Source organism: Onthophagus taurus, chromosome 5, assembly GCF_036711975.1.
Source record: "Onthophagus taurus isolate NC chromosome 5, IU_Otau_3.0, whole genome shotgun sequence".
Taxonomy (NCBI): Eukaryota; Metazoa; Arthropoda; class Insecta; order Coleoptera; family Scarabaeidae; genus Onthophagus; species Onthophagus taurus.
Window position 1 is genome coordinate 11054265 of NC_091970.1, and position 19767 is coordinate 11074031.

Here is a 19767-nt window from a genome sequence, read left to right on the forward strand (position 1 = left end):
AAGACCAGATACGGTTGTCAAGAGACTAGATATTGCAAATAAAAGACTACATTGCTTACAGGTACCTAGATACTACCGTCAAAAGACAAGAAGATAGTGCTGACAAAACTAGATATTACTTTTTGAAGATTAGATATTAATAGCAAAGGTTATATCTTTCTTGTAGAAGATTACATATTGATGACAGACGTCTAGATACTGTATTTTATGTGCAAAATCTAGATTTGGGACATAAGTCTAAGTTTTGCAGGATCACTAAATGCTTTTTTTTTACTTCTGCACATTGAATATATTCCAAAAATGATGTCAATTTTTCTAGTGAGCGTGTCATTAGCCAAAACGAGCCTGCAAATCTTATTTTCATGCAAACTTTGCGTCGTCTACCTTTACAATCGTAAATACTACTTTACAAATGTAATATACTATTCTTTATTCTGTACAATTACATCTACCTCTTCGTTATAATGAAAAGACTCTGGGCACACTAACACGAATGTTTTCATGTGGTATAAACGTGGAATTTGTGTCTAATAGACATACTTCTCTCACCTCAAAATGAGGGATATCGTATCCTTGCAAGTAACTACAGCTTGTTTAGTCATGTTTGTAATCCCACAAAAATTAACAATGACACAAGTTACTTAAAACACTCAAACTGGTGAAATGATCAACTCAAAATAAAAACTGACAAACCGAACTGAACCTTAATGTTATATAGAGGAGGAGTGAAGGTTGAAATGATGGTTGGGTTGGTTTGCGAACTTCCTCTTGGAAACAGAAAGTCCATTTCAAGGTCAAGGTCACCTCCTTGACGACCTCCTCCTGGAGCTCAAGGTCACCCGGTGTGTCCATGACCTTGGGTTCCAGGAGGAGATTCGTTAATCGACAAATACCTACTACTGGGACTTATATTGGATTCTTATTTGGGAATTGAGCAATATGTAGGAAGAAATCATAGCTCATAGCTTTACTATTATTTGCCAATTGATAAAAAATTAGTATTATATTTCCGATAAACAAAATGTGAGGATGAACATTGAGAAATGTTGAAAACTTATTTTCATAGTCAGTCAGTTGCCAAAACATCTCGAAAATATAGATATACTTGACAAAAACTAAAATAATTGCGGGCAAAAAGTTGGATTCTGCCTGTAGAAGACCACTTGCAAATGGTAGGAGACTAGGTACTGTAATTGAAGGACTAGATACTGCCAATAGCAACTTATACCTTGCTTGGAGATGATTACTTACTGCTACCAGAAGACTACAGACTGCTAGTAGAAGACTAAATACTTCGGCCTCAACTACTCCAAAAGTCATCATACTATCTCTATCTTAGTTTAGCTAAGAACTTGATATTGCTGGAAAAAATCCACATGCAGCTGACAGAAGATTAGATACAGCTCGTAGGAGACCACACTCCTGGCAGATCACTAGATAGTGACGGCAGAACATAAGATATTGCTGACAGAACCCTAGATATTGTTGGCAGAATACTAGAATACTAGATACTGTCCATAAAGGCTAGATACTACTTGTTGAATCATTTGCAGACGATTATATACTGCAGGTAAATGTTTAAATGGTGATAACAGAGTTTAGATACTGTATTAATCTAGAAAATGTATTAAATAATACTTCGGCCTCAACTACTCCAAAAGTCATCATACTATCACTATCTTAGTTTAGCTAAGAACTTGATATTGCTAGAAAAAATCCACATGCAGCTGACAGAAGATTAGACACAGCTCACAAGAGACTACACTCCTGGCAGATCACTAGATAGTGACGGCAGAACATAAGATATTGCTGACAGAACCCTAGATATTGTTGGCAGAACAGTAGATACTACATGTAGAATACCAGATACTGCCCATAAAGGCTAGATACTACTTGTTGAATCATTTGCAGACGATTATATACTGCAGGTAAATGTTTAAATGCTGATAACAGAGTTTAGATACTGTATTAATCTAGAAAATGTATTAAATAATACTTCGGCCTCAACTACTTCAAAAGTCATCATACTATCTCTATCTTAGTTTAGCTAAGAACTTGATATTGCTGGAAAAAATCCACATGCGGCTGACAGAAGATTAGACACAGCTCACAAGAGACTACACTCCTGGCAGATCACTAGATAGTGACGGCAGAACACAAGATATTGCTGACAGAACCCTAGATATTGTTGGCAGAACAGTAGATACTACATGTAGAATACCAGATACTGCTCATAAAGACTAGATACCACGTGTTGAATCACTTGCAGACGATTATATACTGCAGGTAAATGTTTAAATGCTGATAACAGAGTTTAGATACTGCATTAATCTAGAAAATATTTTAAATAATACTTCGGCCTCAACTACTTCAAAAGTCATCATACTATCTCTATCTTAGTTTAGCTAAGAACTTGATATTGCTGGAAAAAATTCACATGCAGCTGACAGAAGATTAGACACAGCTCGCAGGAGACTATACTCCTGGCAGATCACTTGATAGTGACGGCAGAACATAAGATATTGCTGACAGAACCCTAGATATTGTTGGCAGAATAGTAGATACTACATGTAGAATACCAGATACTGCCCATAAAGGCTAGATACTACTTGTTGAATCATTTGCAGACGATTATATATTGCAGGTAAATGTTTAAATGCTGATAACAGAGTTTAGATACTGTATTAATCTAGAAAATGTATTAAATAATACTTCGGCCTCAACTACTTCAAAAGTCATCATACTATCTCTATCTTAGTTTAGCTAAGAACTTGATATTGCTGGAAAAAATCCACATGCAGCTGACAGAAGATTAGACACAGCTCAAAAGAGACTACACTCCTGGCAGATCACTAGATAGTGACGGCAGAACATAAGATATTGGTGACAGAACCCTAGATATTGTTGGCAGAACAGTAGATACTACATGCAGAATACCAGATACTGCCCATAAAGGCTAGATACTACTTTTTGAATCATTTGCAGACGATTATATACTGCAGGTAAATGTTTAAATGGTGATAACAGAGTTTAGATACTGTATTAATCTAGAAAATGTATTAAATAATACTTCGGCCTCAACTACTTCAAAAGTCATCATACTATCTCTATCTTAGTTTAGCTAAGAACTTGATATTGCTGGAAAAAATCCACATGCAGCTGACAGATGATTAGACACAGCTCGCAGGAGACTACACTCCTGGCAGATCACTAGATGGTGACGGCAAAACATAAGATATTGCTGACAGAACCCTAGATATTGTTGGCAGAACAGTAGATACTACATGTAGAATACCAGATACTGTCCATAAAGGCTAGATACTACTTGTTGTATCATTTGCAGACGATTATATACTGCAGGTAAATGTTTAAATGGTGATAACAGAGTTTAGATACTGTATTAATCTAGAAAATATATTAAATAATACTTCGGCCTCAACTACTTCAAAAGTCATCATACGATCTCTATCTTAGTTTAGCTAAGAACTTGATATTGCTGGAAAAATCCACATGCAGCTGACAGAAGATTAGACACAGCTCGCAGGAGACTACAGTCCTGGCAGATCACTAGATAATGACGGCAGAACATAAGATATTGCTGACAGAACCCTAGATATTGTTGGCAGAACAGTAGATACTTCATGCAGAATACCAGATACTGCCCATAAAGGCTAGATACTACTTGTTGAATCATTTGCAAACGATTATATACTGCAGATAAATGTTTAAATGCTGATAATAGAGTTTAATCTAGAAAATGTATTAAATGATACTGCATTTTGAGGTTCGTTTTCACTCTGTATGACAATCCCGGTGAGTGATGTCAGTATACATACTGTACGATATTGGGGAAATATACAAATTTTTAGTCAAACCAGTTACTGTCAATGAGGGACTAGATAAGACGAATAATAGGCTAGACAATAGATAGAAAATTGTATATTGCTGGCAGAAGATTATCAATCATTATGTTTAATGACATTCAAGTATGAATTTTTATTAAATGGCAATGAGCAGTGATGTGGTCTACTATGAAAGATATTAGGGTTGTTGGCAAAAAAATACATCTAATTTCCGGTTAATACAACTTAATGTTTAATGCCTGTCTCATGTAACTTCATGTTTCGCCTTTGAATGCAGATCTTGGAATTTTCTTTTAGAATTTAGTAAGGTCGTTGAGTAATTTATTAATTGCAACTGTGATTTGGAATTTGTCAGACGATGAAACGACTAAGGTATTATGATTGTCTTAGTTTTCATGACAGAGATTGAAAATGAATTTATCTTTGTCAAGTCGAGCTTGGAGTCAAAGATATCTTGGAAAATTAAAGAAGCCTTAAGTACTAAAATCGGAGAGACGGAGATATCATCTGGTTTAAGTACCAGGCGAGCAATTTGCAACTGAGTATACAAAAATGATCTGGTTGCACACAAGATGACTTTGAAGGTGGGTATGCAAAGATAGTCTTACTGGAGGAGGTTGAAGGCTAGGCTTAGGTACTCTGCTGATGGTAACTCAAAATTTTGCGTATCACAAAATGAAAGGTTGATGATAAACTTTTCTGTAAGACTTTTTTAATGTACAGTGTGTCATCATACTGTGATATTGGTTGCATACTTGCAAAGATGAACCAATACTGTGATATTGGTTGCATACTTGCAATGATGACGTCATCGGATACGATAATTAATAAACACACTGTATGTTGGCAAATTCCGTCTTTGTTAGGAGCGCGATGGAAGGATGATTTTTTTTTTAAATAGATTTTTTATTAAAACTTTTATAAGATTAAATCTCAGGAAAAACTATGGACGTATTCTTTTTATGTTGAACAGCTTGCTGTAGCAATGAAATTAAATTGAAATCTTTTCGTTTTACGACCAATAACAACAATATAATACCGATCCTCCCGATATACAATTTAATATCGTTCAAAAAGTTTAATATCCCCAGATCGCCAGCTTGTTTTTATTAAAATCATACATCAAACCATGTGTTCCATCCAAAAATAATCTCAAATAAAATATAATAAAACCATGTAAAATTAATGAGATAGTTATAGAGTAATTGGATTGAAACGAGAAAGATGGAATTAACCCCAGGGTTATTTTCCATTTTAAAGGGAAACGCAAATTAGCATTACACCCGAGTAGAAATTGGTTATTATTCCACCGTTGGTTGAATGATAATTATTTATGCTCCCTATTCACTCATCCAACAATATGTATTCATGTCGCGTACCTACTTCATTAATTGAAATTTTCCCAATATTATCCATTAATAAATAAAAATAATTTTGTGTGTTTTAGATTGTCGCTGGAATCTCAGTTTTCTTCATTTGCGCCTCAGTGTTATCGTTTTGCTTGAAAACCCATCCAGGGATGAGACGAAACGCAACCGATTGCAACACTACTTCAATTAACGATGAAGATTACGAATACGATTGTTCGACGGCTTTACCAATATTTTATTACGTCGAACATATTTGTAACGCTTGGTTTATATTCGAACTACTCATAAGATTCGTGGTAATAATTAATACTCCTTCTGTCCCAAATTATGGTGTACATTTCTCTAAAATTTATGCATTAAGGAAAGATTGGAGAATTAACGAGTTTCTATCTGTTTAATATAATGTAATGTAATTTTAATTTAATTAATGAAAGAAACTAGAGTTGTATTTGTCGGAGGTTAAATCAAATCGATATTTTGAGGATATGTACGGCTCAACACAAGGTGATAAGTAGAAAATTAAAGGTGATAGAGAAAAACGTTTCCCATAAAAATTAATGATAATGAATCAAGATAAGATAATCCATAGTCAATACCACCATAAATATCACCATTTCTTAGGTTCAAGCCAGGAATTCTCAAAATATCAAAATTGACAATCATCTGCGTCAAATTCTGTTATAAGTAGAAAATTAAAGGTGATGGAGAAAAACGTTTCCCATAAAAATTAATGATAATGAATCAAGATAACATAATCCATAATCAATACCACCATAGATATCACCATTTCTTAGATTCAAGCCAGGAATTCTTAAAATATCAAAATTGACAATCATCTGCGTCAAATTCTGTTATAAGTAGAAAATTAAAGGTGATGGAGAAAAACGTTTCCCATAAAAATTAATGATAATGAATCAAGATAACATAATCCATAGTCAATGTCACCATAGATATCACCATTTCTTAGATTCAAGCCAGGAATTCTCAAAATATCAAAATTGACAATCATCTGCGATAAATTCTATTATAAGTAGAAAATTAAAGCTGATGGAGAAAAACGTTTCCCATAAAAATTAAAGATAATGAATCAAAATAACATAATCCATAGTCAATGTCACCATAGATATCACCATTTCTTAGATTCAAGCCAGGAATCCTCAAAATATCAAAATTGACAATCATTGCGTTAATTCTGTTATAAGAAGAAAAGTAAAGGTGATGGAGAAAAACGTTTCCCATAAAAATTAAAGATAATGAATCAAAATAACATAATCCATAGTCAATGTCACCATAGATATCACCATTTCTTAGATTCAAGCCAGGAATCCTCAAAATATCAAAATTGACAATCATTGCGTTAATTCTGTTATAAGTAGAAAAGTAAACGTGATGGAGAAAAACGTTTCCCATAAAAATTAATGATAATGAATCAAAATAACATAATCCATAGTCAATGTCACCATAGATATCACCATTTCTTAGATTCAAGCCAGGAATCCTCAAAATATCAAAATTGACAATCATTGCGTTAATTCTGTTATAAGTAGAAAAGTAAACGTGATGGAGAAAAACGTTTCCCATAAAAATTAATGATAATAAATCAAGATAACATAATCCATAGCCAATAACTCCATAGATATCACCATTTTTTAGATTCAAGCCAGGAATTCTCAAAATATCAAAATTGACAATCATCTGCGATAAATTCTATTATAAGTAGAAAATTAAAGGTGATGGAGAAAAACGTTTCCCATAAAAATTAATGATAATAAATCAAGATAACATAATCCATAGTCAATGCCACCATAGATATCACCATTTCTTAGGTTCAAGCCAAGAATTCTCAAAATATCAAAATTGACAATCATCTGCGTTAAATTCAGTTATAAATAGAAAATTAAAAGTGATAGAGAAAAACGTTTCCCATAAAAATTAATGATAATGAATCAAGATAACATAATCCATAGTTAATTCCACCATAGATATCACCATTTCTTAGGTTCAAGCCAAGAATCCTCAAAATATCAAAATTGACAATCATTGCGTTAAATTCTGTTATAAGTAGAAAATTAAAGGTGATAGAGAAAAACGTTTCCCATAAAAATTAATGATATTGAATCAAGATAACATAATCCATAATCAATACCACCATAGATATCACCATTTCTTAGGTTCAAGCCAAGAATTCTCAAAATATCAAAATTGACAATCATTGCGTTAAATTCTGTTATAAGTAGAAAATTAAAGGTGATAGAGAAAAACGTTTCCCATAAAAATTAATGATATTGAATCAAGATAACATAATCCATAATCAATACCACCATAGATATCACCATTTCTTTAGCTCAAGCCAGGAAATCTCAAAATATTAAAATTGACAATCATTGCGTTAAATTCTGTTATAAGTAGAAAATTAAAGGTGATGGAGAAAAACGTTTCCCATAAAAATTAGTGATAATGAATCAAGATAACATAATCCATAGTCAATGCCACCATAGATATCACCGTTTCTTAGATTCAAGCCAAGAATTTTCAAAATATCAAAATTGACAATCATTGCGTTAAATTCTGTTATAAGTAGAAAATTAAAGGTGATAGAGAAAAACGTTTCCCATAAAAATTAATGATATTGAATCAAGATAACATAATCCATAATCAATACCACCATAGATATCACCATTTCTTAGGTTCAAGCCAAGAATTCTCAAAATATCAAAATTGACAATCATTGCGTTAAATTCTGTTATAAGTAGAAAATTAAAGGTGATAGAGAAAAACGTTTCCCATAAAAATTAATGATATTGAATCAAGATAACATAATCCATAATCAATACCACCATAGATATCACCATTTCTTAGGTTCAAGCCAAGAATTCTCAAAATATCAAAATTGACAATCATTGCGTTAAATTCTGTTATAAGTAGAAAATTAAAGGTGATAGAGAAAAACGTTTCCCATAAAAATTAATGATATTGAATCAAGATAACATAATCCATAATCAATACCACCATAGATATCACCATTTCTTAGGTTCAAGCCAGGAATTCTCAAAATATCAAAATTGACAATCATCTGCGATAAATTCTGTTATAAGTAGAAAATTAAAGGTGATAGAGAAAAACGTTTCCCATAAAAATTAATGATAATGAATCAAGATAACATAATTCATAACCGATGCTATCATAGATATCACCATTTCTTAGGTTCAAGCCAGGAATTTTAAAAATATCAAAATTGACAATCATTGCGTTAAATTCTGTTATATATAAGTAGAAAATTAAAGGTGATGGAGAAAAACGTTTCCCATAAAAATTAATGATAATGAATCAAAATAACATAATCTATAGACAATGCCACCATAGATATCACCATTTCTTAGATTCAAGCCAAGAATTCTTAAAATATCAAAATTGACAATCATCTGCGTTAAACTCTGTTATAAGTAGAAAATTAAAGGTGATGGAGAAAAACATTTCCCATAAAAATTAATGATAATGAATCAAAATAACATAATCTATAGACAATGCCACCATAGATATCACCATTTCTTAGATTCAAGCTAGGAATTCTCAAAATATCAAAATTGACAATCATCTGCGTTAAATTCTGTTATAAGTAGAAAATTAAACGTAATAGAGAAAAACGTTTCCCATAAAAATTAATGATAATGAATCAAGATAACATAATCTATAATCAGTACCACCATAGATATCACCATTTCTTAGATTTAAGCTAGGAATTCTCAAAATATCAAAATTGACAATCATCTGCGATAAACTCTGTTATAAGTAGAAAATTAAAGGTGATAGAGAAAAACGTTTCCCATGAAAATTAATGATAATGAATCAAGATAACATAATCCGTAGTCAATGCCACCATAGATATCACCATATCTTAGGTTCAAGCCAGGAATTCTCAAAATATCAAAATTGACAATCATCTGCTTTAAATTCTGTTATAATTAGAAAATTAAAGGTGATAGAGAAAAACGTTTCCCATAAAAATTAATGATAATGAATCAAGATAACATAATCCATAATCCATACCACCATAGATATCATCATTTCTTAGATTCAAGCCAAGAATTCTCAAAATATCAAAATTGACAATCATCTGCGTTAAATTCTGTTATAAGTAGAAAATTAAAGGTGATAGAGAAAAACGTTTCCCATAAAAATTAATGATAATGAATCAAGATAACATAATCCATAGTTAATTCCACCATAGATATCACCATTTTTTAGGTTCAAGCCAAGAATTCTCAAAATATCAAAATTGACAATCATCTGCGTTAAATTCTGTTATAAGTAGAAAATTAAAGGTGATAGAGAAAAACGTTTCCCATAAAAATTAATGATAATGAATCAAGATAACATAATCCATAATCAATACCACCATAGATATCACCATTTCTTAGATTCAAGCCAGGAATTCTCAAAATATCAAAATTGACAATCATCTGCGATAAACTCTGTTATAAGTAGAAAATTAAAGGTGATAGAGAAAAACGTTTCCCATAAAAATTAATGATAATGAATCAAGATAACATAATCCATAATCAATACCACCATAGATATCACCATTTCTTAGATTCAAGCCAGGAATTCTCAAAATATCAAAATTGACAATCATCTGCGTCAAATTCTGTTATAAGTAGAAAATTAAAGGTGATGGAGAAACACGTTTCCCATAAAAATTAATGATAATGAATCAAGATAACATAATTCATAATCAATACCACCATAGATATCACCATTTCTTAAATTCAAGCCAGGAATTCCCAAAATATCAAAATTGGCAATCATTGCGTTAAATTCTGTTATAAGTAGAAAATTAAAGGTGATAGAGAAAAACGTTTCCCATAAAAATTAATGATAATGAATCAAGATAACATAATCCATAATCAATACCACCATAGATATCACCATTTCTTAGATTCAAACCAGGAATTCTCAAAATATCAAAATTGACAATCATCTGCGTTAAATTCTGTTATTAGTAGAAAATTAAAGGTGATAGAGAAAAACGTTTCCCATAAAAATTAATGATAATGAATCAAGATAACATAATCCATAGTCAATGCCACCATAGATATCACCATTTCTTAGATTCAAGCCAGGAATTCTCAAAATATCAAAATTGACAATCATCTGTGTTAAACTTTGTTATAAGTAGAAAATTAAAGGTGATAGAAAAAAAAAACGTTTCCCATAAAAATTAATGATAATGAATCAAGATAACATAATCCATAGTCAATGCCACCATAGATATCACCATTTCTTAGATTCAAGCCAGGAATACTCAAAATATCAAAATTGACAATCATTGCGTTAAATTCTGTTATAAGTAGAAAATTAAAGGTGATAGAGAAAAACGTTTCCCATAAAAATTAATGATAATGAATCAAGATAACATAATCCATAGCCAATACCACCATAGATATCACCATTTCTTAGATTCAAGCCAGGAATTCTCAAAATATCAAAATTGACAATCATTGCGTTAAATTCTGTTATAAGTAGAAAATTAAAAGTGATAGAGAAAAACGTTTCCCATAAAAATTAATGATAATGAATCAAGATAACATAATCCATTGTCAATGCCACCATAGATATCACCATTTCTTAGGTTCAAGCCAGGAATTCTCAAAATATCAAAATTGACAATCATTGCGTTAAATTCTGTTATAAGTAAAAAATTAAAGGTGATAGAGAAAAACGTTTCGAACGAAAGTTGTAGCAAATTGTATTCTTAGCAAAATTGCTATCTTGCACTTTTACTCTCAGACGCATAGATATCGAGCAAGATATGAAAATTCATAAATAAAGAAAAGCTTCGCCATGAAGGGCGTTTACATTGAACCAGCTGAATTGTGTTTAAATGCGTAAAATTTTCATTAATGTGTGTTTAAATTAAGTTACAAATTGAATTACTAATTTTAGAAATACAATAAAGCAGTTTCCAAAGTTTTGTATACCATAATTTGGAACAGAGGGAGTAATTAAAGGTTAAAAAAACAGGAATTTTTAATTGTTTTAAATCAATTTTAGATTTCACCGCAATTAATGCTCTTTTTAAAATCGCCCGTTAATATAATCGATATTGTAGCAACTTTAAGTTTTTACATCGATATCACGTTAATCAAAGATCGCAAATCGAACGTTTTGGAGTTTTTTAGTATCATTAGAATTTTGAGATTGTTTAAATTAACGAGGCATTCGCCGGGATTAAAAATTTTGGTTCACACTTTTAAAGCGTCGGCGAAAGAGTTGGGCCTTTTGGTGTTTTTTCTCGTTTTGGGGATTGTTATTTTCGCAAGTTTGGTTTATTACGCTGAGAAATTACAGGTTAATATCTAATTAATTGATTTAATCTTTAAAAATAATAATTTTTTTTGTAGTATAACCCAAATAATAGCTTTAAAAGTATTCCGGAAGGTTTATGGTGGGCTATCGTTACAATGACGACTGTTGGATATGGCGATATGGCCCCAAAAACTTATATAGGAATGTTGGTGGGCGCTTTATGCGCAATTGCTGGTGTTTTAACAATCGCTTTGCCAGTTCCGGTTATTGTATCAAATTTTTCAATGTTTTATTCCCATACTCAGGTAAAAAATTGATTCAAACCAAACCTTATACAGTGTGTATGCAACCAATACCACAGTATAATGTAATATTATATTATACTGTGATATTGGTTGCATACTTGCAATGATGACGTCGGGTACGATAATTAATTGGACCGCGTTATACATCACTTGACTAATTGTAAGCGACATTTTATCATTTTTAGAGATTTTTATGCCGTCTGGTAGGTAAAGGTGTAACTTATCTTAGAAAAAATGCAGAAATCTAAAATATTATTTGTTTTAAAGGATAAAAATAAGCGCCAATCAATTTCAAGTCCGATTTGCATCATACGTCTAAGAACCGACATAGATACGACACTTAGATACACCAAGAAATTCTAAGTTTTCTAAATGTTGGTATAAAATTAAAAGTTTATATGTTTTATTTTATATAAAATTTAAGTCTAACTAGTTTCGGCCATTGGCCATCTTTAGAGACTTTACAAATAGATTAACATCTCTCATCTTATCCATTTTACAAACGACAGCGGTAGGTAGCGGTTGACAGCGAAAACACTGTCAAATTTGCAAATATAAAATGACATATTTTCAAAAAATAGTATCATCTCTATTTTTAATGGTAATGATATGATGTATATGTTAAATTGAAGCTTGATGATCCTAGTTTATGATATGATATAAAAATTGTATGATAATATTAATAAAATTTCTTGAAAAAAGGTATTAAAGAAAACACTGTCAAATTTGCAAAATAAAATAACATCATATTTAAAAAAAATCATATCATCCCTATTTTTGGTGGTAATGATATGATGTATATGTTAAATTGATGCTTGGAGATTCTAGTTTACGATATGATATAAAAACTGTATGATAATATTAATAAAATTTCCTGAAAAAAGGTATTAAAGAAAACACTGGCATTTTTGTAAAATAAAATGACGTCATATTTTCAAAAAATCATATCATCTCTATTTTTAATGGTAATGATATGATGTATATGTTAAATTAATGCTTGGAGATCCTAGTTTATGATATGATATAAAAACTATATGATAATATTAATAAAATTTCCTGAAAGAAGGTATTAAAGAAAACATTGTCAAATTTGCAAATATAAAATGAGATCATATTTTCAAAAAATCGTATCATCTCTATGTTTAATGGTAATGATATGATGTATATGTTAAATTAATGCTTGGAGATTCTAGTTCATGATATGATATAAAAAACTGTATGATAATATAGTCCGTCCGTCGAAAGAAGTCCACTGCGTCATTAATTTATGGGGTTATAATAGACTTGTATAATATATTGTTTTCTTTGTTTAATACACGTAAAAAAAAGAGACGCAAAAAGTTAATACAAGTCTATTATAACCCCATAAATTAATGACGCAGTGGACTTCTTTCGACGGACGGACTACATTAATAAAATTTCCTGAAAAAATGAATTAAAGAAAACGCTGTCAAATTTGTAAAATAAAACGATGTTCCATTTTCAAAAAATCATATCATCTCTATTTTTAATGGTAGTGATATGATGTATATGTTAAATTAATGCTAGGAGATTCTAGTTTATGATATCATATAAAAACTATATGATAATATTAATAAAATTTCCTGAAAAAAGGTATTAAAGAAAACACTGTCACATTTACAATATAAAATGACGTGATACTTTCAAAAAATCATATCATCTCTATTTTTGGTGGTAATGATATGATGTATATGTTAAATTGAAGCTTGGAGATTCTAGTTTATGAAATGATATAAGAACTGTACGATAATATTAATAAAATTTCCTGAAGAAAGGTATTGAAGAAAACACTGTCTAATTTGCAAATATAAAATGACATAATATTTTCAAAAAATCATATCTCTATTTTTCGTGGTAAAGCTGTGATGTATATGTTAAATTAATGCTTGGAGATTTTAGTTTATGACATGATATAAAAACTATATCATAATATTAATAAAATTTCCTGAAAATAGTTATTAAAGAAAACACTGCCAAATTTGCAAAATAAAATGACGTCACATTTTCAAAAAATCATATCATCTCTATTTTTAATTGTAATGATATGATGTATATGCTAAATTGAAGTTTGGAGATCCTAGTTTATGATATGATATAAAAACTGTATGATAATATTACTAAAATTTCCCGAAAAAAGATATTAAAGAAAACACTGTCTAATTTGCAAATATAAAATGACGTCATATTTTCAAAAAATCGTATCATCTCTATTTTTCGTGGTAAAGCTGTAATGTATATGTTAAATTAATGCTTGGAGATTTTAGTTTATGACATGATATAAAAACTATATCATAATATTAATAAAATTTCCTGAAAATAGTTATTAAAGAAAACACTGTCAAATTTGCAAAATAAAATGACATCATATTTTCAAAAAATCGTATCATCTCTATTTTTAATGGTAACGATATGATGTATATGTTAAATTGAAGCTTGGAGATCCTAGTTTATGATATGATATAAAAACTGTATGATAATATTAATAAAATTTCCTGAAAAAAGGTATTAAAGAAAACACTGTCAAATTTGCAAATATAAAATGACATAATATTTTCAAAATATCATATCATCTCTATTTTTGGTGGTAATGATATGATGTATGTGATAAATTAATGCTTGGAGATTCTAGTTTATGATATGATATAAAAACTATATGATAATATTAATAAAATTTCCTGAAAAAGGGTATTAAGAAAACACTGTCAAATTTGCAAAATAAAATGACGTCATATTTTCAAAAAATCACATCATCCCTATCTTTAATGGTAATGATATGATGTATATGTTAAATTAATGCTTGGAGATTTTAGTTTATGATATGATATAAAAACTATATGATAATATTAATAAAATTTCCTGAAAAAAGGTATTAAAGAAAACACTGTCAAATTTGCAAATTAAATAAGACATTATAGCTTCAAAAAATCGTATCATCTCTATTTTTAATGATAATTATATAATGTATATGTTAAATTAAAGCTTGGAGATCCTAGTTTATGATATGATATAAAAACCATATGATAATATTAATAATATTTCCTAAAAAACGGTATTAAAGAAAACGCTGTCAAATTTGTAAATATAAAATGATGTCATATTTTCAAAAAATCGTATTATCTCTATTTTTGGTGGTAATGATATGATGTATACGTTAAACTAATGCTTGAAGATCCTAGTTTATGATATCATATAAAAACTGTATGATAATATTAATAAAATTTCCTGAAAAAAGGTATTAAAGAAAACATTGTCAAATTTGCAAATATAAAATGACATCTTATTTTCAAAAAATCGTATCATCTCTATTTTTAATGGTAATGATATGATGTATATGTTAAATTGAAGCTTGAAGATCCTAGTTTATGATATGATATAAAAACTATATGATAATATTAATAAAATTTCCTGAAAAAAGGAATTAAAGAAAACACTGCCAAATTTGCAAATATAAAATGACGTCATATTTTCAAAAAATCATATCATCTCTATTTTTAATGGTAATGCTATGATGTATATGTTAAATTGAAGCTTGAAGATCCTAGTTTATGATATGATATAAAAACTGTATTATAATATTAATAATATTTCCTAAAAAAAGGTATTAAAGAAAACACTGTCAAATTTGTAAATATAAAATGATGTCATATTTTCAAAAAATCGTATTATCTCTATTTTTGGTGGTAATGATATGATGTATACGTTAAACTAATGGTTGAAGATCCTAGTTTATGATATCATTTAAAAACTGTATGATAATATTAATAAAATTTCCTGAAAAAAGGTATTAAAGAAAACATTGTCAAATTTGCAAATATAAAATGACATCTTATTTTCAAAAAATCGTATCATCTCTATTTTTAATGGTAATGATATGATGTATATGTTAAATTGAAGCTTGAAGATCCTAGTTTATGATATGATATAAAAGCTATATGATAATATTAATAAAATTTCCTGAAAAAAGGAATTAAAGAAAACACTGCCAAATTTGCAAATATAAAATGACGTCATATTTTCAAAAAATCGTATCATCTCTATTTTTAATGGTAATGATATGATGTATATGTTAAATTGATGCTTGGAGATTCTAGTTTATGATATGATATAAAAAGCTGTATGATATTATTAATAAAATTTCTTAAAAAAAGGTATTAAAGAAAACACTGTCAAATTTGCAAAATAAAACGACATCATATCTTCAAAAAATCGTATGATCTCTATTTTTAATGGTAATGATATGATGTATATGATAAATTAATGCTTGGTGATTTTAGTTTAAGATATGATATAAAAACTATATGATAATATTAATAAAATTTCCTAAAAAAAGGTATTAAAGAAAACACTGTCAAATTTGCAAATATAAAATGACGTCATATTTTCAAAAAAATCATATCTCTATTTTTGGTTGTAATGATATGATGCATATGTTAAATTGATGCTTGGAGATTCTAGTTCATGGTATGATATAAAAAACTATATGATAATGTTAATAAAATTTCCTGAAAAAAGGTATTAAAGAAAACACTGTCACATTTGCTAGATAAAATGACGACACATTTTAAAAAAATCATATCATATCTATTTTTAATGGTAATGATATGATATATACGTTAAATTAATGCTTGGATATTTTAGTTTATGATATGATATAAAAACTATATGATAATATTAATAAAATTTCCTGAAAAAAGGTATTGAAGAAAACACTGTCACATTTGCGAAATAAAATGACGTCATATTTTCAAAAAATCATATTATCTCTATATTGAATGGTAATGATATGATGTATATGTTAAACTAATGCTTGGAGATTCTAGTTTATGATATGATATAAGAACTATATGATAATATTATTAAAATTTCTTAAAAAAGGTATTAATGGAAACAGTCAAATTTGCAAATATAAAATGACATAATATTTTCAAAAAATCATATCATCTCTATTTTTGGTGGTACTGATGTGATGTATATGTTAAATTGAAGCTTGGAGATTCTAGTTTATGCTATGATATAAAAAAACTGTATGATAATATTAATAAAATTTTCTGAAAAAAGGTATTAAAGAAAACACTGTCAAATTTGCAAAATAAAATGACGTCATATTTTCAAAAAATCATATCATCTCTATTTTGAATGGTAATGATATGATGTATATGTTAAATTAATACTTGGAGATTTTAGTTTATGATATGATATAAAAACTATATGATAATATTAATAAAATTTCCTGAAAAAAGGTATTAAAGAAAATGTTAAATTTAACATAAGATATCAATATGTTTTATTGAAATGATTAGAAAGTTTCGGGTTTAGCCGTGTGTCTTCTAGATGTCTCTAATTCTAGGTCCAGTGTAAGTTCTAGTTTTACACTAGCACTATCACTAGAACTAACACAAAATCTAGAACTAGAATCATTCGGGTTTAGCTGTCTTGAGAGACGTGGGACTAAATCCGAATATTTCTAGATCTCGGTCTAGTGTTAGTTCTAGTGGCAGTGATAGGTAGGGCTAGTTAGCAAAAGATATTGCTATGTTGTATATTTTTATTGAACTAATCCTAGAACGAGAACTAGCAACATTTGGGTTTAGTCGTGAAAAAAACTTTAAGTTATCAACGTCAACTTTAATTTTATTATTATATTCGTAATCTTCATAAAATAACCTTTAAAGTGAGTCCAAACTTGACGCATTTATCTCAAAAATCCAAAAAGTTCGAACTTTCAACTTTTAATTTTGACATATTTGTCAACTTCATAAAGAATCCTTTAAAATGAGTCCAAACGCGACATATTTAACTTTAATATTAAAGGAAATACAATCACTTCCGGTTTGAAACGTCAACGTCAATTTTGACATATTTGTCATCTTCATCAAAAAACCTTTAAAATGAGTCCAAAGATAATAGTTAGAATAAAAAACATTAAACCCGAAGTTAGTAATAATGAAGATAGCAATACAAACATGTCAAAATTTACGTTGACATTTTTAACCGGAAGTTGACCATAACTTCATTAATATTGAAGATAAATATGTCGTGTTTGTACTCATTTTAAAGGATTTTTAATGAAGATTACAAATATGTCAAAGTTGAAGTTGACATTTTAAACCTGAAGTTAGTTATCATATAATAAAAGTTTACAACTGTATTTGTTTTGTAAATTAGTAACTAATAATCTGATTTCGACTTCGATATGTGAACTTTTTTAACAAAACAAAAGGAAATGTTAAGAAACTTGTTTGTAAAATTGATAAGATGAGAGATGTTAATCTATTTGTGAAGTCTCTGAAGATGGGTCGAAACTGGTTAGACTTAAATTCTATATACTTAAATAAAAACCAGTTAAAAAGTACAAAATCAGTTTTGTCTCTAGTTTTAGTGATTAAATTTATGCCACGACTTACAAAAACACCTGTAAGAGGGCATCTGTGCTTGTGATAGCTGTCATCAGTGTTTTATGATGAAAAACAATTTTCAATAGATTGAGCCTGTCTATTCTGAGCAGTCTTAGTCAAGTGATGCATAACGCGGTCCAATTAACACTGTATTTGTTTAGGCTGGATCAAAATTATACAAAAAGCGACTGGGTATGCAACCAATATCACAGTATACGCGATTTCCGTATTACACTGTGATATTGGTTGCATACTTGCAATGATAACGTCGGGTACGATAATCGATAATTAATTAACACAGTGTATTTGTTTAGGCTAGATCAAAATTACCCAAAAAGCGACGAAGAGTACTCCCAGTTGAGCAACCACGAAGGAAAAAAGTCGATACAGTCGCCCATCGAAGAGTTAACGCCATCAAACATCCATCAACGCTTTACAAAGACCCATTTGGAAATGCAAAACTAGGTTTTAATTAAAAAAATTTCGAAAATTAATTTGTTATAAAAAAAAAATTTTTTTTAGGAAACATAAACGGAGTTAACATGATTGGTTTGGCTTTACAAGGTCCTTCAGTACCAAGCATCGCAGTTATCCACCATAACGGACCTTACTCAATCCAACCTCACCAACAACAAGAAATTTCATCAGAACCCAACAAAATAGAAATAACCAACAATGATAGAGAATCAAAATCAGAACCAAGAGAAATCTTATCGGCACGAACTCTCCTCCAAGATTTTCTCCCAACGAAACTTGACCCAGAATTGGGGAGAACGAGTGTCCCTGCTATGGCTATTGGGAGTTCGACGGAGGTTTTAGTTAGTATCATTGAAAATTCGGCGGGGTTTCGGAGAAATTCAATTTTAACAGCCGCGGTGTCAATTAATGAAGATGAAAAAAGACAGGATAAAGATGTCAAAAAAGAAGATGAGGATTTTTTGAGTCCTGTTACGGAGACGACCGAAGCTGCGTCTGAAATTGGGAAGGAAGATAGCTCGGGGACTTTGAATCGTTTTAATTATGCAGAGGGGATTGATAATTGTGATAAGGATTGAATTTGACCAAAAGAATCTTAGGATATTTTTGTAAATTGGTGAAATAAATAAATTAATTAAACAAAACTTAGAGTAGTGTTTGATAAAAGTTAAATCTCCAACGGAATAAGTCTGAAAAATGTCCCCAATTGCTTTTAAGTATGTCTAAATTGATTGCAAGTGTGTCTAAATGTACCCAATTGATTCCAAAATTTGTCTAAATGTGGCCAACTGATTTTAAGTGTGTCTAAATGTCACCAACTGCTTCCAAGTGTGTCCTAATGTATCCAACTGATTCCAAGAGTGTCTAAATGTCACATATCCTATTGTACAGTAAGAATTATCAGATAGTTTATTATAGAGAAAATGTATAGGCAAATAAGACGAAAAAATCTAATCCCTAAGGATATAATGGGTATTTAACGTAAGCAAAAATGCGCGTTCAAGAATTAAAGTTCCAAGAATTAAAAGCA

The 19767-nt window shown here is 29.5% G+C and overlaps 1 protein-coding gene across 2 annotated transcripts in view; it reads left to right on the forward strand.

Annotated features, from left to right (window-relative positions):
* Positions 1-19375, forward strand: part of LOC111421017 (potassium voltage-gated channel protein Shaw-like) — a 121338-nt gene extending 101963 nt beyond the window's left edge. For both annotated transcript variants that reach the window (XM_071195957.1, XM_071195958.1), the window contains exons 5-9: positions 5311-5529; positions 11285-11581; positions 11635-11844; positions 18575-18725; positions 18783-19375. In XM_071195957.1, coding sequence (XP_071052058.1) covers positions 5311-5529; positions 11285-11581; positions 11635-11844; positions 18575-18725; positions 18783-19315 — 1410 coding nt within the window. In that variant the 3' untranslated portion in view covers positions 19316-19375. The remainder of the gene's footprint in view (positions 1-5310; positions 5530-11284; positions 11582-11634; positions 11845-18574; positions 18726-18782) is intronic.
* Positions 19376-19767: the final 392 nt, after the last annotated feature.